Here is a 27,040-nt window from a genome sequence, read left to right on the forward strand (position 1 = left end):
ATTTGCTAGCTAACTAGCTTACTATCTAACTAACGTTAACTAAGTAGCTTCCTAACCGACTAACAAATATTAGCTAACTAACGAATTAGCTAACTAAATAACAGATCTGAAAGGACTATGCTGTCAAAACTACACTTCCTTCAGAAAGCTGAAGATACAGAATTTCAGTTACTTTAATGTTTCCCATTGAACACCCAATGCCTAGGGGGAAAAAAAAAATTCATAGATTCATTATTTGAGACTTTCTTTGAAAGGGTGAGAACAGAGTGGGTTGGTCATACCAATGGAAGGAAACGAGAGGTGAAAATAACTTGAGAAAAAGAGGGCAGTGGAGCTTGAAACTCAGCCTCAAACTTATGAGTGGATGGATAGTCAAAAAAGGTTTTTATAACTAACCCATGATAGACCACAGCCTGTCGTTTCTAATGGGAGCAAATGAATCCTAGGGGGCGGTACAAGCAAGGAGGTGGGCAGAGCCAAGCGATGCTATTGGCGCATTCTAGTATGTATTAGCATATTTTCGTTAGGGAATGCCTACTCTAAAGCGCACATGTGCAATAACTCAATTCGACCCTTGAACTCCTAAAGAACACTTTTTTTTTTTTAAACATTGGCAAAGGGTAAAGTCAAGAGATCCAAGGTAGAGATCAAATGATTCATTGATAAGAAAATAAACAGACAAAATACATCTCGCTCCATCTTCTCCCACTACCGGCCACTAGGCTTCCTCTCATCACCATATTTGGTGGTGAGTGGAAATGCCAACCGGGAAAATGTATACATCCGGTGAAACACCTGGCTCATTGTTCGATTTGTGATCGAGCCGGCCCGGAGTCAAAGTCAGCCAATAAGCTTAATTTTGTAGAATGAGTAGCTTTTTCATACGCTTGACAAAATGTCTGTCAATAGCTGCCAATTGTCAGTTGTACATATGCTGTCGTTTTGCCATAGTAATAATGTACAGCTACCCCTTTGGTACAACATTTCTACCCTCAAGTCTAAACATGCATTGCTGTTTACATATTAACATTGAAATTATAGCTTAAAGGGGCGGCAGCGTAGCCTAGTGGTTAGAGCATTGGACTAGTAACCGAAAGGTTGCAAGATCGAATCCCCGAGCTGACAAGGTACAAATCTGTCGTTCTGCCCCTGAACAAGGCAGTTAATCCACTGTTCCTAGGCCGTCATTGAAAATAAGAATTTGTTCTTAACTGACTTGCCTAGTTAAATAAAGGTAAAACATTTGTATTTTTTAAATGGCTAAGAGAAAACAATCATATTGAAAGCCTCAAACTGCAAATCTTAAAAACGGACAACAGACTAAAGAAAAACTGTTCTGATGCCACCTCACATAACAGTCTGAACAAGGTGCATGAAAAGTAGAGCCAAACAATTATACAAATGACATTTAGACACTTTGGAGGACCACATCTTACGCCAACAGACAAACTTGTCTCGGATACTTTCCTATGTCCAGTCATGCGTTTAATAACATTTGAAAACTTTAATAACCTTGCTGTGTAACACGCACTATTGGACACCCCTACCCTTAATCTCCTGATATTAGTGTCAGGCTTGGCTGTCATGGCAACCGATTGAAGTAGGCGCCCGGCGTCATATTAAAGATCCCTTATCACAAGTGAGGCTGTGTCAGTTCGAATTCCGTTCTGCTCGACACCTCGTTCGTGATTATTTACCAATGGGTGTCACCCCACCTCCATTCCAGAGGAGATAAAAACATGGACGTGTCAGGGAAGCCAAAGAGTGTCCTCGAGGAGCAAGGAAAGACACATTCTTACTGTATGTAGCTAGTTGCAATGCTTCATGGTGCTAGGGTCAGGCAGGGGATTTTTCTCTCTCCATTAATACTTTAACAGTGTCATACGCATATCCATCTATGACGTATATCAGTGTCGTTCGAAGAAACTTGCGGTTTTGTACATTTCCAGTTCTGTGGTGGAATTTGGGTTGATTTGATTGAACTCGGCCTGTATTTTTGATGTATTCTGTGACTTGAGGACGTTCCCAGCTGGGAAACTTCCATCTCCCTCTTGAGATCTCAAACAAACAAAAGCAACAGTACAAATGCCACAATTGAGTAACTTAAGAGAGAACTGATTCTCTCTTAAAGCTGTTTGACCACATTGAATCGGCAAAGCAGTAACTCATTCACTTTAGTTTGATTGTAATGCTATACAATCCTTGTAGTCCCACAGATTGGCATGCCAATTTCCCAGGTCAAACAAAATACAAATGACCATGGACCAGGGCACTCTTCCATGAAACTGACCACGCAATTTATGCATGCTAAGTAGAGGATATAATAACCTAAAAGCTAGGATTCCAAAACATGTACTTTACTTATTTAAAGACTTGCAAAAGTCATTTTAAACTTGATAATCCTATGACCAAAAAACAGGAGGACCGAAAGTCCAATAAGCTATCCTCTGCTGATAAGGAATAAAAAGCTACATTTCCTTCAATGGCTTTAGAGACTAACACAAACCCATCGATAAACAAACGTTTTTTTTTTTTTTTTTTTTTTTTTTTTTTTTTTTTTTTACAGTGAAAGAAATAGTGATGGATGGACTGAATAAATAAGCATTTCACTGTTGGTGTACAGCACACCTGTTGTTTACGAAGCATGTGACGAATAAAAATGGATTTCGATTCATTTTTTGTTGAATAGTTTATGGTGAGCTAAATTCTCACTTTTAAAAAGAAAACGAAGGGGGGACTGAAGTGGTACCCTACTCAGACCAACACCTCTCTAGCCTCTTCAAACCAGAACACTGATTTACATTCAGCGACAGAAAATAAACTAGTCATCCAACATCATTATCATAAGATAGGACAAGAGACGGCTGCAAAATTAAACAAATCATTGAAATGTAAGTGGCAAGGAACAGTTAGTGAGTGGAATGACTGCATGTTAAAGGAGACGGAGTAGTTATCTGAAGCCACCGTGTTATCAGATATTTACATTACATTACTGGCTAAGCAGAAGCTGTTATCCCCATCTGACACACACGACAGTGAATTTACACAAAACAATTATTTTTTATATCTCCATTTATTTATGGATTGCCCTGACTAAGTCGCTGTGGATAAAAGCATCTGCCAAATAAGGCTTTCCCAAACTTAGCCACTGTAGTAGTTGGAATTCGGTTCAATCGCAGTGGATCGAATCATGTGAATCAAAATAAACATTTGTGAATCGCGAACAGGCGGCTAATTTTAGGAAAAAAGACGTTGTTTTGGATTACGTGGTCGCAAAACTCGTTTTGAAGATACTTCAAGTTGGGCATTCAATTTATGAGATATTGCAACTCAATAGATGCTAGTCAACCTGCAAAGTAAACACGACTAAGGTAAGCAAAACATGACTAAACTACGAAAGAAGAAACTTTGTGCGCGTTCCTCAGCTGTCTACAAATATTTGTATGGTAGTTGTAGATGTTGTTAAATGTAGAATTCAAGCTGAATAGGAGCTGAAGCAGTTCATTATTAAGAATAGGTCTGATTACTTTAGCAGAGTGATATATATTTCAGCTAGGTCATCAATTGTATAAAAAAAAAACAAAAAAAAAACATGCAGAATATGCCTCTGCACAATGAAAAACGGTGGTCCCTGTAACTCAATTCAAAACCATTATACCAAAAGTCTAACATCTTTTGGTATGGCTGATAAGTGTATTTGCTTGCTCGTCACAAAAAAAATAATGAAATCAATCAAACAGTAAATCATCTGTGTATGGCCTAGTACTCTGTCACCGTACGATTCGATTGAGGCGACGTCTACAAAATTCCTCAAACTAAAGCATTTCAGCTGTGTGACTGTGTGAAATAGGGTGATAGTTTGGAGATGCAACACAGCCAGCAAAGGCTGTCATATCCAATTGCTGACGCAACGCAACGGAGGGGGTGTACAAAAGAACTCCCACTTGCCTACAGTACGATTGTCACATCAAAACAAAAGAAAACTCAGCCCTCAGAATCTGGATAAGGAATTTACCGCCATACAACACAATACTTAGAAAGGAGAAGTTCATTCGGAATCCTTTGAAAATCTTTCCAAAAAAGTTCAATAATACGTTTTACCTCCCACTCGGCTATCTGCCACGGTATAATCATTTCAGTGCTTGTAATTCAGTGCCCATTCTTTCTGGCTCACATAAAAGACAAGAAAATAGAATATCAAATGAAATATTTATCGACCAACAGTTGTAAACAAATATTTGTGGTCTTAGTAAGTCCTGAGACTTATACACAAAGCTCCTGCTCCAGCTGTTAGGTTTGACATTATGGTTATATCCTATGACAACCACCCACCATCAATACCGTAGCACAATTAGTTTGTCGACATTTTGAGTCAAGTTGATCAATGTCTCGACAAAGCAGTAACAGATTTTGCTTTCAGGATGAGGACAGTCCTGAATTGACCCTGGCAATGTTTGCACTCTGTGTGGCGTCAGAGAGAGCTGTGAGTGACCCTTTTAGATTATGTTTTTTGATCCAGCCCAGACTGTCCTACTTACATCCTATCGACCAGCTGTACTCCAATGGTCATCCTCTCTCTCTCTCACACACATACTAACATTTCATATTTTAAATGGTATTTTACAAAATATTCCACCCCAAGAAAAAAACACCTTTCTCACAGAAGTGTTATTCTAAAGCTTATAAAGCATATGTCACCATTTGATTAGAGCTTTGATCGGCATGACATTCAAGCCTGATGCTACCTGATCCTGATGAGCCATACATTAATAAAGACATTTTATGAGCCCAAGCCCAAATTATTGTGCTGGTATCCAATACATAGCCTATAATATACAGTGCATTTGGAAAGTATTCAGGCCCCTTCCCTTTTCCCACATTTTGTTACGTTACAGACTCCAAAATGACCCCCAAAAAGTTGCAAATTCATTAAAAAAATATCTTACTTAAGTATTCAGACCCTTTGTTATGAGACTCGAAATTGAGCTCAGGTGAATCCTGTTTCCATTGACCATCCTTGAGATGTTTCTATCTTGATTGGAGTCCACATGTGGTAAATTCAAATTGGTTGGACATGATTTGAAAAGGCACACGTCTATATAAAAAGGTCCCACAGCTGACAGTGCATATCAGAGCAAAACCCAAGCGATGAGGTCGAAGGAATTGTCCGTAGAGCTCAGAGACAGGATTGTGTTGAGGCGCAGATCTTGGGAAGGGTACCAAAACATTTCTGCAGCATTGAAAGGATAAGTGCCTTGGTCTGGGAGGTGACCAAGAACCCGATAGTCACTCTGATAGAGTTCCTCTGTAGAGATGGGAGAACCTTCCAGAAGGACAACCATCTCTGCAGGACTCCACCAATCAGGCCTTTATGGTAGTAGTCAGACGGAAGCCACTAATCAGTAAAAGGCACATGATCGCCTGCTTGGAGTTAAAAATGCACCTAAAGAAGTCCATGACCTTGAGAAACAAAATTCTCTGGTCTAAAGAAACCAAGATTGAACTATTTGCCCTGAATGCCAAGCGTCACGTCTGGAGGAAACCGGGCACCATCTATACGGTGAAGCATGTGCCAGCAGCATACCACCCTGCGTCCTACTGCTGGCTTGCTTCTGAAGCTAAGCAAGGTTGGCCCTGGTCAGTCCCTGGATGGGAGACCTGATGCTGCTGGAAGTGGTATTGCAGGGCCTGTAGGAGGCACCCTTTCCTCTGGTCCCTCCCAAAATATCCCAATGCCCCAGGGTAGCAATTGGGGACATTACCCTCTGTAGGGTGCTGTCTTTCAGATGGGAGGTTAAACAGATGTCCTGACTCTGTGGTCAGTAAAGATCCCATTGCACTTATTGTAAGAGTAGTGGTGTTAACCCTGGTGTCCTGGCTAAATTCCCAATCTGGCCTTCATACCATCATGGCCACCTAATCATCCCGTTTATAAATTGGCCGATTCATCTCCTCTCCCCTGTAACTATTCCCCAGGTTGTTGCTGTAAATGAGAATATGATCTCAGTCAACTTACTGGTAAAATCATGGCAGCATCATGCTCATCATGCTGTGGGGATGTTTTTCAGCGGTAGAGACTGGGAGACTAGTCAGGATCAAGGGAAAGATGAATGGAGCAAAGCACAGAGAGAGAGATCCTCGATGAAAACCTGCTCCAGAGCAGGTTCACCATCCAAAAGGACAACGACCCTAAGCACGAGAGGCTTCGGGACACTTTAGTCCATTTCAGAATAAGGCAGTAACAAAATGTGGGAAAAGGAAAGGAGACTGAACGCACTGTATAGGCTACCGCACATGACAGAAAAACATAAAAGCAAATAGATGTAGTAGCTCTTGGGTAAACAAATTAAACTAGCACCAGTAGCCTAGTGGTTAGAGCGTTGGACTTGTAACCGAAATGTTGCAAGATCGAATCCCTGACAAGGTAAAAATCTGTCGTTCTGCCCCTGAACAAGACAGTTAACCTACTGTTCCTAGGCCGTCAATGAAAATAAGAATTTGATCTTAACTGACTTGCCTAGTTAAATAAAAAAAATATGGACTGGAATAACACATTCAAACCATAACGCGTGGAGGGAACATGCAATCCTGGTGCAGGACATAAGGCCTACAAATTACCAAGGGGCTAAAATATAATAGGGCCTATTTTACATTTTTATCATTAGTAGGCTGACGCATATATACCTTTCAATCTTTTCCAAGATTGAATATTTATGGTCTGAACAAATAACTGCCTTAGCCTAAAGCCATCGCGAGTTCGCTCTTCTTTCAAACTCCCCTTGAGTTTTACTGGCTGCTGTACTTAACATTCAGCAAACAAGAGCTTGCCTCCCTCTTCCAACAGCATATTCGTATAAGAAATACAAAAACAAAATGTCTAGCAAGCTATTCTAGTCTAGCCTTTCCTGGGACTTAGAAGTTAGAAGTGTATGCATAAACCATCATTCATTATCTAAATATAAGGCTAATACTGCAATGAATGTTTTACCCGAAAGAAGTAGGACATCATATATATATATACACTGCTCAAAAAAATAAAGGGAACACTTAAACAACACAATGTAACTCCAAGTCAATCACACTTCTGTGAAATCAAACTGTCCACTTGGGAAGCAACACTGATTGACAATAAATTTCACATGCTGTTGTGCAAATGGAATAGACAAAAGGTGGAAATTATAGGCAATTAGCAAGACACCCCCCAAAACAGGAGTGATTCTGCAGGTGGTGACCACAGACCACTTCTCAGTTCCTATGCTTCCTGGCTGATGTTTTGGTCACTTTTGAATGCTGGCGGTGCTCTCACTCTAGTGGTAGCATGAGACGGAGTCTACAACCCACACAAGTGGCTCAGGTAGTGCAGTTCATCCAGGATGGCACATCAATGCGAACTGTGGCACAAAAGTTTGCTGTGTCTGTCAGCGTAGTGTCCAGAGCATGCAGGCGCTACCAGGAGACAGGCCAGTACATCAGGAGACGTGGAGGAGGCCGTAGGAGGGCAACAACCCAGCAGCAGGACCGCTACCTCCGACTTTGTGCAAGGAGGTGCACTGCCAGCGCCCTGCAAAATGACCTCCAGCAGGCCACAAATGTGCATGTGTCTGCTCAAACGGTCAGAAACAGACTACATGAGGGTGGTATGAGGGCCCGACGTCCACAGGTGGGGGTTGTGCTTACAGCCCAACACCGTGCAGGACGTTTGGCATTTGCCAGAGAACACCAAGATTGGCAAATTCGCCACTGGCGCCCTGTGCTTTTCACAGATGAAAGCAGGTTCACACTGAGCACATGAGCACATGTGACAGACGTGACAGAGTCTGGAGACGCCGTGGAGAACGTTCTGCTGCCTGCAACATCCTCCAGCATGACCGGTTTGGCGATGGGTCAGTCATGGTGTGGGGTGGCATTTCTTTGTGGGGCCGCACAGCCCTCCATGTGCTCACCAGAGGTAGCCTGACTGCCATTAGGTACCGAGATGAGATCCTCAGACCCCTTGTGAGACCATATGCTGACACATGCACATTTGTGGCCTGCTGGAGGTCATTTTGCAGGGCTCTGGCAGTGCACCTCCTTGCACAAAGTCGGAGGTAGCGGTCCTGCTGCTGGGTTGTTGCCCTCCTACGGCCTCCTCCACGTCTCCTGATGTACTGGCCTGTCTCCTGGTAGCGCCTGCATGCTCTGGACACTACGCTGACAGACACAGCAAACTTTTGTGCCACAGTTCGCATTGATGTGCCATCCTGGATGAACTGCACTACCTGAGCCACTTGTGTGGGTTGTAGACTCCGTCTCATGCTACCACTAGAGTGAGAGCACCGCCAGCATTCAAAAGTGACCAAAACATCAGCCAGGAAGCATAGGAACTGAGAAGTGGTCTGTGGTCACCACCTGCAGAATCACTCCTGTTTTGGGGGGTGTCTTGCTAATTGCCTATAATTTCCACCTTTTGTCTATTCCATTTGCACAACAGCATGTGAAATTTATTGTCAATCAGTGTTGCTTCCTAAGTGGACAGTTTGATTTCACAGAAGTGTGATTGACTTGGAGTTACATTGTGTTTTTTAAGTGTTCCCTTTATTTTTTTGAGCAGTGTATATATATATATATATATATATATCAATCTTGAACAGGATTATCGATTTTCGATTAAATTTGAATGGAATTGATAGAGAGAGAGAATAGGGATGGGCTTTTGACCTTTTTTGACTGTTCGAGTACTTGCATGATTCGACTGAACGAAAGAAAAAAAACATTTAAAAAAGCTATTTTTAGAACAAGAGCAGTACTGGAAAGAAATTATCCATATGCCAACAGTGAGCAACAATAACACATTTATAACCATTACAGATAAATCCTAATAGCTAAATTGCTTCATATAGTCAATAAAAAAACAAGTGCAATTTAAGATGAATTTATTGAAACTGTAATATCAAGTGGTTATATTATATCGTGGCACCCAATCTTCAAAAAGGAAGTAACCTCATCAATGGGGTCATTGGCAATTTTAGCATGTAAATCTTGGTGGGACAAACTTTAAAAAAAATACTATGCATGCCAGCAAAGCCACTACACAAAACTAAACAATACATTAATTGCACTATAACGGTGACAAACGGTGCCTACAAACTGTTAGGGCCTACATAAAGCTGTCCCAACAGCAGAGTCCCAACACCTTACCACTGCTACACCTGGCTATCAGCGGAGCCGTGTCTGGCAGCGAAACAGTTCATTCAGCCTCATTTACTGCCTTTAAAAAAACATAAATGCTATGACTGACATGTTAACAAATGTGGTTTCTACTGGGAATTGAGATGTACAAACTATGGCGTAAGGGAACGCCGAACGGATAAGAGGCAATCCGTAATTTCGATTAAGAAATTGAGCGAGCTAGGACGGACATTGTCAATATTACTATTTGTTCAGCACTTTTGAAATGTACAGTGACAGAATTCAGAATATGTTCCGTTCTTACACTTTTCTCCCTGTACACCAAGTCAGAACCGTAGGATAAATAACGGGGGCATATAAGCAGACAATGAAAGCTCTTACAATATTCAATGACATGTCTCTAAAACAGGCTATAGGCTAATTAAGAGGGGAAAAGGGAACAAATTAATAGCGTGAGGCACATGGGCTACTAACAGCTTACTACACAACATACACTTAGTAAAGTTATTACTTTCTTAGCTACAGTATACATATCTCCCTGGCATATTACATAATTTATGCAGCAGCATACAATACATTTTTGGACCCATGTTGTTGTGCTGTGCTCACTTCCTCCCAAACCACTCATTGTTGAATCTGCGATTCCCAACTTGTTGTGTAATGTTTATGTCCAATGGCTGATGAGCACTGATAGGTTTTATCTATCATTTCTCTTCATTACTTCTCTTCATACGACAAGGATTGAAAAGGACTTGCCAGTAGATTGTCAACTTGATTCATGATGACTGCTAGCTAATATTTTGAAAGTATGATGTTGACATGATCAGACCAATCAAAGCTACTGTACATATAATGTGATTTTACATTTTATTTCTGGCCAATGACCCTGAGAGCCTTCTTGGATGGGCACTTCTAATATCAGCGGCCAAAGGGATAGAATTTTCGAGGTCTTCCCTTACACTTCGCAGTGGCATACACAACCGTTCAAAAGTTTGTGGTCACTTACAAATGTCCTAGTTTTTGAAAGAAATCACATTTTTTGTCCATTAAAATAACATCAAATTGATCAGAAATACAGTGTAGACATTGTTAATGACTATTGTAGGTGGAAATAGAAGATTTATTTTATGTAATATCTACATAGGCGTATAGAGGCCCATTATCAGCAACCATCACTCCTGTGTTCCAATGGCATGTTGTGTTATCTAGTCCAAGTTTATAATTTTAAAAGGCTAATTGATCATTAGAAAACCCTTTTGCAATTATGTTAGCACAGCTGAAAACTGTTGTCCTGATTAAAGAAGCAATAAAACTGTCCTTCTTTAGACGTTGAGTAAAAGTTGAGTATCTGGAGCATCAGCATTTGTGGGTTTGATTACAGGCTCAAAATGGCCAGAAACAAATAACTTTCTTCTGACACTCGTCAGTCTCTTCTTGTTCTGAGAAACGAAGGCTATTCCATGCAAGAAATTGCCAAGAAAATGAAGATCTCGTACAACGCTGTGTACTACTCCCTTCACAGAACAGCGCAAACTGGCTCTAACCAGAATAGAAAGAGTGGGAGGCCCAGGTGCACAACTGAGCAAGAGGACTATATTGAGTTTATTATGCCTGTCCTTGTAATTTTCTAAATGGATTAACTATTCTACATTGAATATTTAATGTGGATGAGTTATGGCTAGGACATCTGTCTGGTGAGTAGGCCAAGGCTTAATGATTCTGATGAAAACACGCTCTGTCTTCATCAAACTAACGTTGTTGCATAGTTTCAGTGTGGAACCTGTCTTTGTTGAGGGGGTAAATGCCACTAGCAGTTCGCAAAGTAGGGTCGTCACTTATGTTAGTTACCACAGCCACAAATTCATAAACCCTGCCTGGTTCTACAATTTTGCTTCATAAAATCAGATTTTAAACTTAACCACATTGCTAACCTTTTTTTTTATTGAATTAATTTTGGGCAACAGATATATACAACAAAATGCACAATGTGGACCCAGAGGATATAACTTGAAAGTATTCATTAAAACGCTTATCTCCAAAGTGGTCCTCGATGGTAAAAATAACTAACACATAATGATTAAAAGACAAGACAAAATGACAAACAACCATAAATACATTCATTACATTGACATCCTAAAAAGTGGAACTATTCACTGCACTTCTCCCTAACCTTAAAAATCAACCATATTAATTTCACATTAAAACAATCTATTAATCGCACATCATACCGATCCTTCAAATAAATACAACTGACCAGCAGTAGGGGGCACAAGGAGCAATGGAGTGGTTTCCCTTAGACAACCTTGTCCGAATGAAAAACTTTGCCTGCTTTTTAAAGCTATTTTTACTTTTTATTTGCTTGATCTCCAAGGGAAGGCTATTCCATAGACAAACGCCTGTATGGAAAAACGTGCTCCTCGCAGTACTGTTTACTCTTATGCCTCACCCTAAACTTAAATTTAGACAAAAAAAGCACATGTTTACTTTCATAAATTTTTACAATACAGCCAATGTTGACTTAGTGGCTGTGGTAATTAGTGACAACCGCAAAGTAGCCTAAGCAAAAATTACATAATTATTCCAAAACTGCAACTCATTGTCGGAACACATATTTTCCTACTTCAGTTAACAAGTCCATTATGAATTTGAGATAAAACTCAATTTGGCAAGGAATGTAGCTTGTGTATCCCATCAGAGACGTTTTTAATAGGCATTTATTTCTGTAGGTGCACACAGCACGCGTGTGTAGAGGGAGCTGTCAGAACGCAATTGAGTGAGTGAGTGAGACATTAAGGGAGCAGAACTGTGTGATGCTTGGCTTGGTTCCTTTTTTGTTGTGTCCCGCTATTACACATGTACAAGAGAGAGTGCCCACGTGCGCACTGATTTAAAGCAGCTATATTCAAGTAATAGGCTGTTTTTAAAACTCTGAGCTGCAATAAAAAAAATACATCTTTACAATAACTGTTTTTGTCAAAAGAAAAAAAGATACCGTGAGACGATACATGCATTGTGAACTGTGCTCCATGCTGAGATGTGCTGTCTGTGATTGATCATGCAGATAGCAGTGAGAGGGCCATAGAGAAGCCAGATTTAGACAAAGAATATAAATGAACCGTTAACATCATGCTGTTCATAAAAATAATTTGCCAGTTTCTTGCAGTTATTTTGTCTCTGCGTACAGTTTGAAGTTGCTAACTGGTAGATACCATAGCATGCTAGTAGATACCATAGACTTCCAGACATTGCACTAACACTAGTTAGCATTGGCTAGGGAAACTACTTCTAACTTTCTTCATGCTGGATGCAGAGACAAAAATTGTATCTATGACTCAGTGGAAAAAGATGAAGGCTTCATTGCAAAAATCCTAGGGTATCACTTTAAACAACTAAAACCAGATATAAAGTATGTAGAAAAGATAATGGAGCTACAGTTGAAGTCGGAAGTTCACATACACCTTAGCCAAATACATTTTAACTCAGTTTTCACAATTCCTGACATTTAATCCTAGTAAAAAATTCCCTTTCATAGGTCAGTTAGGATCACCACTTTATTTTAAGAATGTGAAATGTCAGAATAATAGTAGAGAGAATGATTTATTTCAGCTTTTATTTCTTTCATCACATTCCCAGTGGGTCAGACATTTAAATACACGCAATTAGTATTTGGCAGAATTGCCTTTAATTTGTTTAACTTGGGTCAAAAATGTTGGGTAGCCTTCCACAAGCTTCCCACAATAAGTTGGGTGAATTTTGGCCCATTCCTCCTGACAGAGCTGGTGTAACTGAGTCAGGTTTGTAGGCCTCCTGGCTCGCACACGCTTTTCAGTTCTGCCCACAAATGTTCTATAGGGTTGAAGTCAGGGCCACTCCAATACCTTGACTTTGGTATCCTTAAGCCATTTTGCCACAACTTTGGAAGTATGCTTGGGGTCATTGTCCATTTGGAAGACCCATTTGCGACCAAGCTTTAACTTCCTGACTGATGTCTTGAGATGTTGCTTCAATATAGCCACATCATTTTCTTTCCTCATGATGCCAACTATTTTGTTAAGTGCACCAGTCCCATCCTGCAGCAAAGCACCCCCACAACATGATGCTGCCACCCCCATGCTTCACGGCTTGGATGGTTTTCGTCAGCTTGCAAGCATCCCCCTTTTTCCTCCAAACATAGCAATGGTCATTATAGCCAAACAGTTCTATTTTTGTTTCATGAGACCAGAGGATTTTTCTCCAAAAGTAAGATCTTTGTCCCTATGTCCAGTTGCAAACCGTAGTCTGTCTTCTATTATGGCGGTTTTGGAGCAGTGGCTTCTTCCTTGCTGTGCGGCCTTTCAGGTTATATCGATATAGGACTGGTTTTACTGTGGATATAGATGCTTTTGAACCCGTTTCCTCCAGCATCTTCACATGGTCCTTTGCTGTTGTTCTGGATTGAATTGCACTTTCCGCACCAAAGTACGTTCATCTCTAGGAGACAGAACGTGTCTCGTTCCTGAGCGGTATCACGGCTGCGTGGTCCCATGGTGTTTATACTTGCGTACTATTGTTTGTACAGATGAATGTGGTACCTTCAGGCATTTGGAAATTGCTCCCAAGGATGAACCAGACTTGTGGAGGTCTACAATTGCTTTTCTTTCAAGAGGTCTTGGCTGATTTCTTTTGATTTTCCCATGATGTCAAGCAAAGAGGCACTGAATTTGAAGGTAGGCCTTGAAATGCATCCACAGGTACACCTCCAATTGACTCAAATTATGTTAATCAGAAGCTTCTAAAGCCATGACATAATTTTCTGGAATTTTCCAAGCTGTTTATTAAAGGCACAGTCAACTTAGTGTATATAATCCTCTGACCCACTGGAATTGTGATAGTGAATTATAAGTGAAATAGTCTGTCTGTAAACAATTGTTGGAAAAATGACATGTGTCATGCACAAAGTAGATGTCCTAACCGACTTGCCAAAACTATAGTTTGTTAACAAGAAATTTGTGGAGTGGTTGAAAAATGAGTTTTAATGACTCCAACCTAAGTGTAAGTAAACTTCCGATTTCAACTGTATATATTTTTTTTATTAAGATCATCTTTGAAAACTAACAATCACCAAAATAAAAAAAACTAGACAGTCAGGGAAAATCAAAAATACCTAAATTGTCATACCATTGAACTTGTAAAAATTTGGGTCAGAGAACGGTCATTGGCTACACCCCACATCCCCAGTCCACCTGGTCATGCTGCTGATCCAGTTTCTGCTTTTCTGCCTGCGTCTATGGAACCCTGACCTGTTCACTGGATGTGCTACCTTGTCCCGGACCTGCTGTTTCGACCGTCTATCTTTCGCTCTATTAATCTCTCCGGCTACCGCACCGCCGGTCTCTACCTCTGAATGCACGGCTATGAAAAGCATACTGACATTTACTCCTGATGTGCTGACCTGTTACAACCTCTATACCACAGTGATTATTATTCAACCATGCTGGACAACTATGAACGATCTTGTATTAATGGGCATGCACTCTTATAATCTCCAACCGGCACAGCCAGAAAAGGACTGGCCACCGCTCGGAGCCTGGTTACTCTCTAGGTTTCTTCGTAGGTTCCTGACTTTAGGGATTTTTTTCTAGCCACTGTTCTTCTACATCTGCATTGCTTGCTCTTCAGGTTTTTAGGCTGGGTATCTATATAGGCACTTTGTAACAACTTCTGATGTAAAAAAGGGCTTAATCCTATACATTTGATTGATTGATGCAATTGTACTATTACTGTGAGATAAACAGTGTGTGTTAACTTGGCTGTGTGAGAGCAATCTGCTGTTTTCCCTTCGTGGCAGGAGCAGCAGTAGAATTCAGCTGGTCACCCTCCAGCCAACCGTACCAGACCTTCTTAACAACACCCTCACTATCACCATGCCAGACCACCCTAGGGGCATAGTGTGTATGCGCCCAGGGATCTTTTTGGATCAAAATTATGCTTAGGTGGTGGGCGGGGCAGGTAGTGGCGTGGCCATGGCCAACGGTACCATGCCCACTATTGGCCGAAGTAACAGAACGTAGCTCCTTTACAACCAATTTCCTACCATTCTACACATTTTTCCATATCTTATGCAATTGTGTATGTTACTAGGCATATGTTGTGTAAATTTCCCCAGCATGGCTACACATGACAATGTATCCTCAGTCAACTCACCTGGTTAAATAAAATAAAAATCTGTGACTCAAACATTATAACAAAATCAATGGGGGCCACATGCCATGACAACAATACCCCTGAACGCATCATTTTTGGAGTTTTAGATTCTCCCTTACTATCTAGCTTTTATTTTGTACAAATACAGTGTATTCGGAAAGTATCTATTCAGATCCCTTCACTTTTTGTTACGTTACAGCTTTATTCTAAAATTGATTCAATAATTTCCCCCCTCATCCATCCACAAACAATACCCCATAATAACAAAGCAAAACGTTTAAAAAAAAATATTTTTTTTTGTAAATTTATCAATAAAAATAAACTGATATAATACATTTACATAAATATTCAGACCCGTTACTCAGTACTTTGTTGAAGCACCTTTGGCAGCGATTACAGCCTTGAGTCTTCTTGGGTATGGACTCCAATCAAGTTGTAGATATATCAAGGATTATCAATGGAAACAGGATGCACCTGAGCTCAATTGAGTCTCATAGCAAAGGGTCGGAATACTTAGTAAGGTATTTCTGGTTTTAATTTTTAATTTTAATTTTAATTTTAATTTTTAAAACCTGTTTTCACTTTGTCATTATGGGGAAATGTGTGTAGATTGATGATGATTTGTTTATTTAATCCTTTTATAATAAGGCTGTAACGTAACAAAATGTGGAAAAAGTCAAGGGGTATGGATACTTTCCAAATGCACTGTATGTGTGCACATATGTGAATGTCAACATGGAGAGAAGTGACATCCCCGGGCTCCATGGGACATATAGTACCAGTCAAAAATTTGGACAAACCTACTCGTTCAAGGGTTTTTCTTTAGTTTTACAATTTTCTACATTGTTGCATAACAGTGAAGACATCAAAACTATGAAATAACACATATGGAATCATGTAGTAACGAAAAAAGTATAAAACATAACAAAATATTTTATATTCTTCAAAGTAGCCACCCATTGCTTTGACAGCTTTGCACCACTCTTGGCATTCTCTCAACCAGTTTCATGAGGAATGCTTTTCCAACATTCTTGAAGGAGTTCCCACATATGCTGAGCACTTGTTGGCTGCTTTTCCTTCACCTTTGCGGTCCAAATCATCCCACACCATCTATATTGAAACCAAAAATCTCAATTTGGACTCATCAGACCAAAAGGACAGATTTCCAACAGTCTAATGTCCATTTCTCATGTTTCTTGGCCCAATAAGTTTTCTTCTTATTGGTGTCCTTTAGTAGTGCTTTCTTTGCAGCAATTCAACCATGAAGGCCTGATTCACACAGTCTCCTCTGAACAGTTGATGTTGAGATGTGTCTGTTTATTTGGGATGCAATTTCTGAGGCTGGTAACTCTAATGAACTTATCCTCTCAGCAGCAGAGGTAACTCTGGGTCTTCCATTCCTGTGGTGGTCCTCACGAGAGCCAGTTTCATCATAGCGCTTGATGGTTTTTGCGACTGCACTTTCAAAGTTTCAAAGTTTCAAAGTTCTATATATTTTCCGGATTGACTGACCTTCATGTGTTAAAGTAATGACGGACTGTCGTTTCTCTTTGCTTATTTGAGCTGTTCTTGCCACACTATGGACTTGGTCTTCTAACAAATCTTCTGTACACCTCCTACCTTTTCACAACACAACTGATTGGCTCAAATGCATAAAGAAGGAAATCAATTCCACAAATTAACTTTTAAGATCTGTTAATTGAAATGCATTCCAGGTGACTACATCATGGTTGAGAGAATGCCAAGAGTGTGCAAAGCTGTCATCAAGGCAAGGAGTGAATATTTGAAGAATCTCATATACATTATATATATTTTGATTTGCGTAAAATTGTTTTGGTTACTACATGATTTCATGTGTTATTTAATAGTTTTGATGTCGTCACTATTATTCGACAATTTATAAAATAAAAAAATTAAATAAAACCTTGAATGAGTATGTGTTCTAAAACTTTTGACCTGGTATTGTTTTTTTCTTGAGCGTCCCGCCCAAGACATTTCTATGCAGAAAAAACGCAGGTGTGTGTGCCGACCTGTGTTTTATCGTCAGCCAATGGGAGACAGGGTATGGAAATAAAGAGAACTGAAACGCTCCAACTTATTTGCTAGGTGTGTCCTCACCTGTTGTCTGATGGTAAGAGGGAGAGCAGAGCCAGAGACGACAGCTTCCTCCTCTCCGGCTGTGTGATGTTGTCCATGCGGTCAACCCACATCTCTATCACACAACCTAACAACTGGCCAATCTGACACAGGAGAGAGAGAAAGTGAGAAAGAAAGGGAGAGAGAGAGAGAGAGAGAGAGAGCAAGAACACAAGGTTCAAGCATATCAGTCATCTGAAGTGGCCTCTGTCTTTCAAAGTCACAGAAAAGAAGTGGACAGGTGAAAGCATAACAGCTGTTAGTCTTCATCCACAACGCTCTCACCCATTTTGTCACATCAGTACTGATGGAGGAGTAGAGCTCATGAGATACACTTTAGTGTATACAGTGCATTAGGAAAGTATTCAGACCCCTTGACTTTTTCCACATATTGTAAAGTTTCAGCCTGATTCTAAAATTGATTAAATAAAAAAAATCCTCAATCTACACACATTACCACATAATGACAAAACGAAACAGGTTTTTAGAAATGTTTTCAAATATATATTTAAAAAATAGATATACAAAAATACCTTAATTACATTAGCATTCAGACCCTTTGCTATGAGACTCGAAATTGAGCTCCGGTGAATCATATTTCCATGAATCATCCTTGAGATGCTCCTACAACTTGATTGGACTCCACCAGTGGTAAATACAATTGATTGGACATGATTAGGAATAACACACACCTGTCTATATAAAGTCCCCACAGTTGACAGTGCATTTCAGAACAAAAAACAAGTATTGAGGTTTAAAGGAATTGTCCGTGAGCTATGGGACAGGCTTGTGTCGAGGCACAGATCTGAGGAAGGGCACAAAAAATGTATGCAGCTTTGAAGGTCCCCAAGAACACAGTGGCCTCCATCATTCTTCAATGGGAGAAGTTTGGAACCACCAAGACTCTTCCTAGAGCTGGCTGGCTAGCCAAACTGAGCAATGGGGGGAGAAGGGCCTTGGTTAGGGAAGTGACCAAGAAACTGATGGTCACTCTGACAGAGCTTCAGAGTTCCTCTGTGGAGATGGGAGAAACTTCCAGAAGAACAACCATCTCTGCAGCACTCCACCAATTAGGCATTTATGGCCAAAGGGAAGCCAGTCTTTAGTAAAACACACATGACAGCCCTCTTGGAGTAAGCCAAAAGGCGCCTAAAGGACTCTGACCACGAGAAACAAGATTTTCTGGTCTGATGAAACCAAGATTGAACTCCTTGGCCTGAATGTCAAGCGTCACGTCTGGAGGAAACCTGGCACCATCCCTAAGGTGAAGCATATGGTGGTGGCAGCATCATGCTGTGGGGATGTATTTCAGTTGCAGGGACTGGGAAACTAGTCAGGATAAAGGCAAAGATGAACGACGCAAAGTACAGAGAGATCCTTGATGAAAACCTGCTCCAGAGCGCCCAGGACTGGGGTGAAGGTTCACCTTCCAACAGGACAATGACCCTAAGCAAACAGCCAAGACAATGCAGGAGTGGCTACAGGACATGTCTCTGAACGTCCTTGAGTGGCCCACCCAGAGCCCGGACTTGATCTCTGGAGATACTTGAAATGAAAATAGTTGCACAGCGAAGCTCCCCATCTAACCTGACAGAGGTTGAGAGGATCTGCAGAGAAGAATGGGAGAAACTCCCCAAATACAGGTGTGCCAAGCTTGTAGTGTCATACCCAAGAAGACTCGAGGCTGTAATCACTGTCAAAGGTGCTTCAACAAAGTATTGCGTAAAGGGTGTGAATACTTACGTAAATGTAATATTTTGAATAAAATAGCAAAAATGTCTAAACCCATTTTTGCTTTGTCATTATATATACATACATACACTTGAAGTCGGAAGTTTACATACACTTAGGTTGGAGTCATTAAAACTCATTTTTCAATCACTTCAACATTTTCTTGTTAACAAACTAGTTTTGGCAAGTCTGTTAGGACATCTACTTTGTGCATGACACATGTCATTTTTCCAACATTTGTTTACAGACAGATTATCACAATTAAAGTGGGTCAGAAGTTTACATACCGGTACACTAAGTTGACTGTGCCTTTAAACAGCCTGGGAAGTTCCAGAAAAGTATGTCATGGCTTTAGAAGCTTCTGATAGGCTAATTGACATAATTTTAGACAATTGGAGGTGTACCTGTGGATGTATTTCAAGGCCTTCCTCAAACTCAGTTCCTCTTTGCTTGACATCGTGGGAAAATCAAAAGAAATCAGCCAAGACCACAGAAAGAAAATTGTAGACCTCCACAAGTCTGGTTCATCCTTGGGAGCAACTTCCAAACGCCTGAAGGTACCATGTTCATCTGTACAAACAATAGTACGCAAGTATAAACATCATAGGACCACGCAGCCGTCATACCGCTCAGGAAGGAGACGCATTCTGCCTCCTAAAAATGAACGTACTTTGGTACAACAGCAAAGGACCCTGTGAAGATGCTGGAGGAAACAGGTACAAAAGCATCTATATCCACAGTAAAACGAGTCCTATATCGACATAACCTGAAAGGCCGCTCAGCAAGGAAGAAGCCACTACTCCAAAACCGCCCTAAAAAAGACAGACTACGGTTTGCAACTGGGCATGGGGACAAAGATCGTACTTTTTGGAGAAATGTCCTCGTCTGATGAAACAAAAATAGAACTGTTAATGACCATCGTTATGTTTGGAGGAAAAAGGGGGAGGCTTGCAAGCCAAAGAACACCATCCCAACCGTGAAGCACGGGGGTGGCAGCATAATGTTGTGGGGGTGCTTTGCTGTAGGAGGGACTGGTGCACTTCACAAAATAGATGGCATTGTGAGGAAGCAAAATGATGTGGATATATTGAAGCAACATCTCAAGACATCAGTCAGGAAGTTAAAGCTTGGTCGCAAATTGGTCTTCCAAATGGACAATGACCCCAAAGCATACTTCCAATGTGGCAAAATGCCTTAAGGACAACAAAGTTATGGTATTGGAGTGGACATCACAAATCTCTGACCTCAATCCTGTAGAAAATGTGTGGGCAGAACATAAAGTGTGTGTGAGCAAGGAGGCCTACAAACCTGACTCAGTTACACCAGCTCTGTCAGGAGGAATGGGCCAAAATTCACCCAACTTATTGTGGGAAGTTTGTGGAAGGCTACCCAAAACGTTGAGCCATGTTAAACAATTTAAAGGCAATGCTCCCAAATACTAATTGAATGTATGTAAACATCTGACCCACTGGGAATGTGATGAAAGAAATAAAACCTGAAATCATTCTCTACTATTATTCTGACATTTCACATCTTAAAATAAAGTGGTGATCCTAACTGACCTAAGACAGGGAATTGTTACTCGGATTAAATGTCTGGAATTGTGAAAAACTAAGTTTAAATGTATTTGTCTAAGGGGTATGTAAACTTCCGACTTAAACTGTATATAGCGCATCTATAATTTGGTCCCTGGTGGACCACGAGGTTGTCTGGTTTGGGTTTCCCACCGAACTCCATCCTCCATTTTCATCAGGGAAAGGTGTACACAGAGGAAAGACAAACAGCCAACTCCCTATAGCAAAGTCTGTATCAGAGGTTCTTAAACTCTGTTTGGCTTCGTAGGCCTCATGAGACCTAACTGTGCGTTTATCCCAATTGGATAGCCTATGTACCCAGCAGGGCCTGATCTGTACGGTATGGTGACTTGAGCATTAGCAGAGATAGTTAACCCACAGACATCTCAAAACTCTTAGCATAGCAGACAAACAGGCATATACAGTGCATTTGGAAAGTATTCAGACCCCATGACTTTTTCCAAATTTTGTTGCCTTATTCTATAATGGATAACATGTTTTTTTCCCCCTTATCAATCTACACACAAGAATTCCACAGAGGAACTCTGAAGCTCTGTCAGAGTGACCATTCGGTTCTTGGTCACCTCCCTGACCATGGCCCGTCTTACTGAGAAGTGGCTTCCGTCTGACCACTCTACCATAAAGGCCTGATTGGTGGAGTGCTGCAGAGATGGTTGTCCTTCTGGAAGGTTCTCCCATCGCCACAGAGTGACCATCGGCTTCTTGGTCACCTCCCTGACCAAGGCCCTTCTCCCCCGATTGCTCAGTTTGGCCGGGTGGCCAGTTCTAGGAAGAGTCTTGGTGGTTCTAAACTTCTTCCATTTAAGAATGATGGAGGCCACTGTGTTCTTGGGGACCTTCAATGCTGCAGACATGTTTTGTTACCCTTCCCCTCGATACAATCCTGTCTCAGAGCATTACAGACAATTCCTTCGAGCTCATGGCTTGGTTTTTGCTCTGACATGAACTGCCAACTGTGGGACCTTATATAGACAGGTGTGTCTTTCCAAATCATGTCCAATCAATGCAATTTACCACAGGCGGACTCCAAGTTGTAGAAAGATCTCAAGGATGATCAATGGAAACAGGATGCACCTGAGTTCAATTTCGAATCTCATAGGAAAGTGTCTGAATACTTATGCAAATAAGGTATCTGTTTTTATTTTTAATATATTTTCAAAAATGTAGGAAAACCTGTTTACGCTTTGTCATTATGGGGTATTGTGTGTAGATTGCTGAGGATTTTTATTTATTTAATCAATTTTTAGAAAAAAGGCTATAACGTAACAAAATGTGGAAAAAGTCAAGAGGTCTGAATACTTTGGTGGACTGAACGTGATTTAATAATTTAGGCTGCTGTTGAGGGGGAGCAGAATTTCTTTCTCATTTATTCTCTGTCGCGAAAGAAAAGTTGTACAGACAATAGAGGGTAATTACAAATAAAAATCTAAACAAAAAGGCATCTTGGGAAAATGTTTGTTGCTTTAAGTACTACGGAGGTAACAAAGTTAAATTACGGGAGAGGGGGGGGGTTAAATTATGTAACCTCCTGGTTAGAGTTACGGGACATATGGTACATCCAATATGCCTACCGTTCCACCACTCTACTAGTTGACATGGTGTCTCACCTCCTGGTTGTACTCGCTGGCCATCTGTGTGAGGAGAGAGGAGAAGAAACTAGCGTTCTGCAGCAGGACTCTTCCCATGATGCCCAGGTAGGTGGACATCACCACCGGGTACCGCTACAAACACACACACAAGAAAGAACAGGGTAAATGCTGAAAAATGATGTGGAGAGGAGCATGTACGTATTACTGTCAATGGGTAAGTACAGTATATGCCAAGGTAACTGAGGAAAGCATAAAACCTTGAGCGCTTTCAGAACAAACCAGTCAAGGTAATTGTATGAGTTTGACATACAGTAGCGCTGAGCAATTAGCGCTTTTTGAGGTTGGTTCGTTTTCAATTCGATTATTAAAAAATAATCAAGGATTTCAGTTTTGATATTATTATTTTTTTTAAACATTAAATGTATTATGCATTTTGTCAGTTGAATGCTGTAAAACAGAAAACCGGAGCACCTGGCACCTACTACCATACCCCGTTCAAAGGCAATTCAATATTTTGCCTCACCCATTCAGCCTCCGAATGACACATACACAATCCGTGTCTCAAGGGTTCAAAATCCTTCTTTAAAACCTGTTTCCACCCCTTCATCTACACTGATTGAAGTGGTTTTAACAAGTGACATCAAAAGCTATGGAGGGTTCATAGCCTTCAACCTGAATTCACCTGGTCAGTCTGTCATGGAAAGAGTATAATGTTTAGTACACTCAGTTTACAGTGATCTATAGAGGCTAAATGGCTTATACTGTCATTCAATTTAGTCCTTATAGTATTCGACAGGGAATGACATAAGGAGAACCCATAGTGAGTGAGTGAGAGACTAAAGGTTCCTATGGAAGGTTCTGACAGGACGCCATAGCAGATAAAGCAGAGCTCTCATAAGAGAGATAAAAAGCGAAAGACAGAGAGACAGAGTAAGGTTGCAAAAATGCTGGTAACTTTCCCCAAATCCCCAACCAGGATTTCTGGAAAACCTGTGAATTTAAGGAAAGCTACTGGAATTTAGCTACCCTGGTTGCACCAAAGCCCAGCTCCAGAACAGGTACAAAGCATTAACAGGTAGCTCACCTCTCCATCCACGATCCCTCTGAAGACAGAAGGCAGCAGGGGCTGGAACATGTGGGCTCCTAACACGGGGCTAACCTTCAGAGCTACTTCTACCACCTACAGAGAGAGAGAAAGAGACAACTATTAGTCTACTATAACGCGATGCGGCTTGGTTGGTTGATCACTCGTTGTCCTACTAGAACGGCTCCTCCCGCTCGTGCTTTATCAGCTCAGTTTAATAAGGTAGCTAAAAAATTACTTTCTGCTGCTTTCCTCACTCAGATCGGACCGGGTGTGGCTCTGACAAGGTCTATACAGAAAGGGTCTTGTTGACCTCTGGTCTGTTTGGAAAAGTTATGTATATTTAAAAAAACATTTTATGCATATAGGGTCTGGGTGGGAAAGCCCCAGGATCATTTCGGAAAGGGTTCGACTTTTTGGACCTGTGAAAAACTCTATTACCAGGTCCTGTGCCTGAAACTGTACTTCAATCCTAGAATGAACATCCTGGAAAAGAACACCTACCCCAAGGTCTAAAACCAGCTAGTTAGCAGAGTCAACATCCTTACCAGTCCTGGACACCGTATGAACAGATTAAGTAATGACTCTGAACAAAACGGACAACCCTCCCCAACGCTTGGATCTAGGTGCACTAGATGCGGCTATCGCCCCAATAAGAAATCCCGCTACTAGAACACTAATGAGATGCTATTGAGCCTTCTGGTAAGCTTACTGGTAAATTGTGATTACAATACTGGGTGGGGTGAATATATTTTATATGACATACATGATTTGTTGTTAACTAGTAAATAGTAGCCTACAGCAAAGTGTGTTTTAAATTATTTGTTAATTTGTGCTAGTTAGTTTTTGCTACCATGTGGGTTTTAGTTTACTTGATTCACCTGTTTCCATACATGTTTCATTTTAAAACAAGTATCTTACAAAGGAGTTGTTTAATCTAACTGCTTAACTATTTATCTGTACATGGAATTGTATTTGGTGTTTTTCTTAAAAAAAAATCCCTAATCTTTACAGGAAAATGCCACGGGCACTATCTGATGTGTGGAGACATTTCACTGCAGCTAATGCAGAAGGAAAAGCTGTGTACATTTGCAAATACTGTGCCAAATCATATGTGAAGAATGCAACAAAAATGCAGAATCATCTGGCCAAGTGCATAAAGTTCACTCAGCGCTCACATCAAGTCCCTCTACTTCTATTCGAGGTGAAAATGATGAATCAGACACCTTATCGATAGCAACAGCTCACGGTCCTCCTGGAATCAGAAGTTTTTTGACTCAATGGAGGAACGTAGTCAGAGAAATGCTGATGAATATCTTGCTCAAGCTCTGTATGCAACTGGTTGACCTCTAATGCGCACAGGCAATCAATCAGATCAAATCAGTGTGTGTGGAATTGAGGGAATTGTAGTGCCATTCCTTACCTGCGCTAGGGGAGGGGGGTGGACGTGGACAAAATGTTGCCATTTTCAAGCAAATTTCCTGCAATTCTACACATTTTGGCATGTGCCGTGTTCTTATCCTACCTGTGTGACTTAAGCATTATAACAAAATCAATGGCATGACTAGGGTTGCAAACGAGAAATGCTGATGAATGTCTTACTCGAGCTGTGTATGCAACTGGTTGACCTCTGATGCTCACAGGCAATGTGTATTGGAAGAGATTTCTGAATGTTCTTCACCCAGTTAACACCCCTCCAACCAGACATGCTTTATCTACTCATTTGCTGGAAGCAGAGTTCAACAGAGATCAAGTGAAGGTCAAGCAAATCATAGAGAAAGCAGAATGTATTGCAATCATCTCTGATGGGTGGTCGAATGTTCATGGGCAAGGAATAATTAACTACATCATCTCTACCCCTCTACCAGTAAGAGAACAGACACGCGGGACAACAGACACCCGGGACAACAGACACCCGGGACAACAGACACCCGGGACAACAGACACATGGGACAACAGACACGCGGGACAACAGACACGCGGGACAACAGACACGCGGGACAACAGACACCCGGGACAACAGACACCCGGGACAACAGGCACACGGGACAACAGACACACGGGACAACAGACACACGGGACAACAGACACACGGGACAACAGACACACCGGTCTCTACATTGTAGATGAGTTGAAGGCAGTCATCAATGACCTTGGACCACAAAAGGTATTTGCACTGGTGACAGACAATGCTGTGAACATGAAGGCTGCTTGGTCTAAAGTGGAGGAGTCCAACTTACATCACACCCAGCAGCTGTGCTGCTCATGCATTGAATCTGCTCCTAAATGAAATCATGGCACTGAAAACAATGGATCCACTCTACAAAAGAGCCAAGGAAATGGTTAGATATTTGAAGGGTCAAGTTATAGCAGCAATCTACCTGACCAAGCAAAGTGAGAAGAATAAGAGCACCACATTGAAGCTGCCCAGCAACACCCGTTGGGGTGGTGTTGGCATCATGTTTGACAGTCTCCTGGAGGGGAAGGAGTCTCTCCAAGAAATCGCCATATCACAGTCTGCCAATATGGACAGCCCCATCAAGAGGATCCTCCTGGATGATGTATTTTGGGAGAGTGGTATGCAGTCTGAAACTCCTGAAGCCTATAGCAGTAGCAATTGCACAGATTGAGGGAGACAATGCCATCCTGTCTGATGTTCAGACTCTGCTTTCAGATGTAAGAGAAGAAGTCCGTAATGCCCTGCCCACTTCACTGTTGCTCCAAGCAGAGGAAACTGCAGTTCTGAAATACATAAAAAAGCGCGAATACTTCTGCCTGAAGCCCATACACGCCATAGCGAACATGTTGGACCCCAAGTACGCTGGCAAGAGCATCCTGTCTGGTGGAAAGATCAACAAGGCCTATGGTGTCATCACTACCGTGCCTCGCCACCTTGGCCTGGATGAGGGCAAGGTTCTTGGCAGTCTGGCGAAGTACACAACAAAGCAAGGGCTTTGGGATGGAGATGCTAAATGGCAGTCGTGCTAACATATCGCATCAGCCACCTGGTAGAGGGACTTTATGGATCTGAGGATCATTCCCCTGTTGCCTCCATTATCCTCCAAATTCCACCAACATCAGCCGCCTCAGAGACTGATGTTTAAGAGGTGGACATTGCGAGGTTCGCTGAGAAGACATGGAAGCCTGAGAAGAAGACAACCAAAGCTTTAGTTTCTAGACTATCATTTTACAGATGTATGTTGAAAAAGTTTTTGGGAGATGCAATGGATCATTGGGGATCATTCAACATTCCCTCCTTTTGTTGTTCAGTGAAATCATTCCATGTGAAGCATCAACTCATTTAATTAAAGTTCAACTCGTAACTTAATTGTTTTTTAAATGTTCTTTTGGAAGGATTTAATATTTTGCAATTATGTCTACTTATGATAAGGTAAAAGGGTTTATGTTTCTGTCTCCATATGATATGGTAAACCAATGCAAAAAACATCAACATTTAAATGGTATTAATATTAATTTACATATATTCCCACCTCTGAATATTCCCCAAAATGTGCAACCCTATCCGCGACGCCCTCAGACGAACCATCAAATAG

General features: G+C 41.2%; 1 protein-coding gene across 1 annotated transcript in view; it reads right to left on the reverse strand.

Moving 5' to 3' along the window:
• ipo11 (importin 11) overlaps window positions 1-27,040 on the reverse strand; it is a 229,252-nt gene that overhangs the window by 55,317 nt on the left and 146,895 nt on the right. The window contains exons 24-26 of the mRNA XM_055920298.1: window positions 23,487-23,582; window positions 22,421-22,534; window positions 17,470-17,591 (exon numbers count right to left, since the gene is read on the reverse strand). Coding sequence (XP_055776273.1) covers window positions 17,470-17,591; window positions 22,421-22,534; window positions 23,487-23,582 — 332 coding nt within the window. The remainder of the gene's footprint in view (window positions 1-17,469; window positions 17,592-22,420; window positions 22,535-23,486; window positions 23,583-27,040) is intronic.

The sequence above is a fragment of the Salvelinus fontinalis genome, chromosome 4 (genome assembly GCF_029448725.1).
Source record: "Salvelinus fontinalis isolate EN_2023a chromosome 4, ASM2944872v1, whole genome shotgun sequence".
Classification (NCBI taxonomy): Eukaryota; Metazoa; Chordata; class Actinopteri; order Salmoniformes; family Salmonidae; genus Salvelinus; species Salvelinus fontinalis.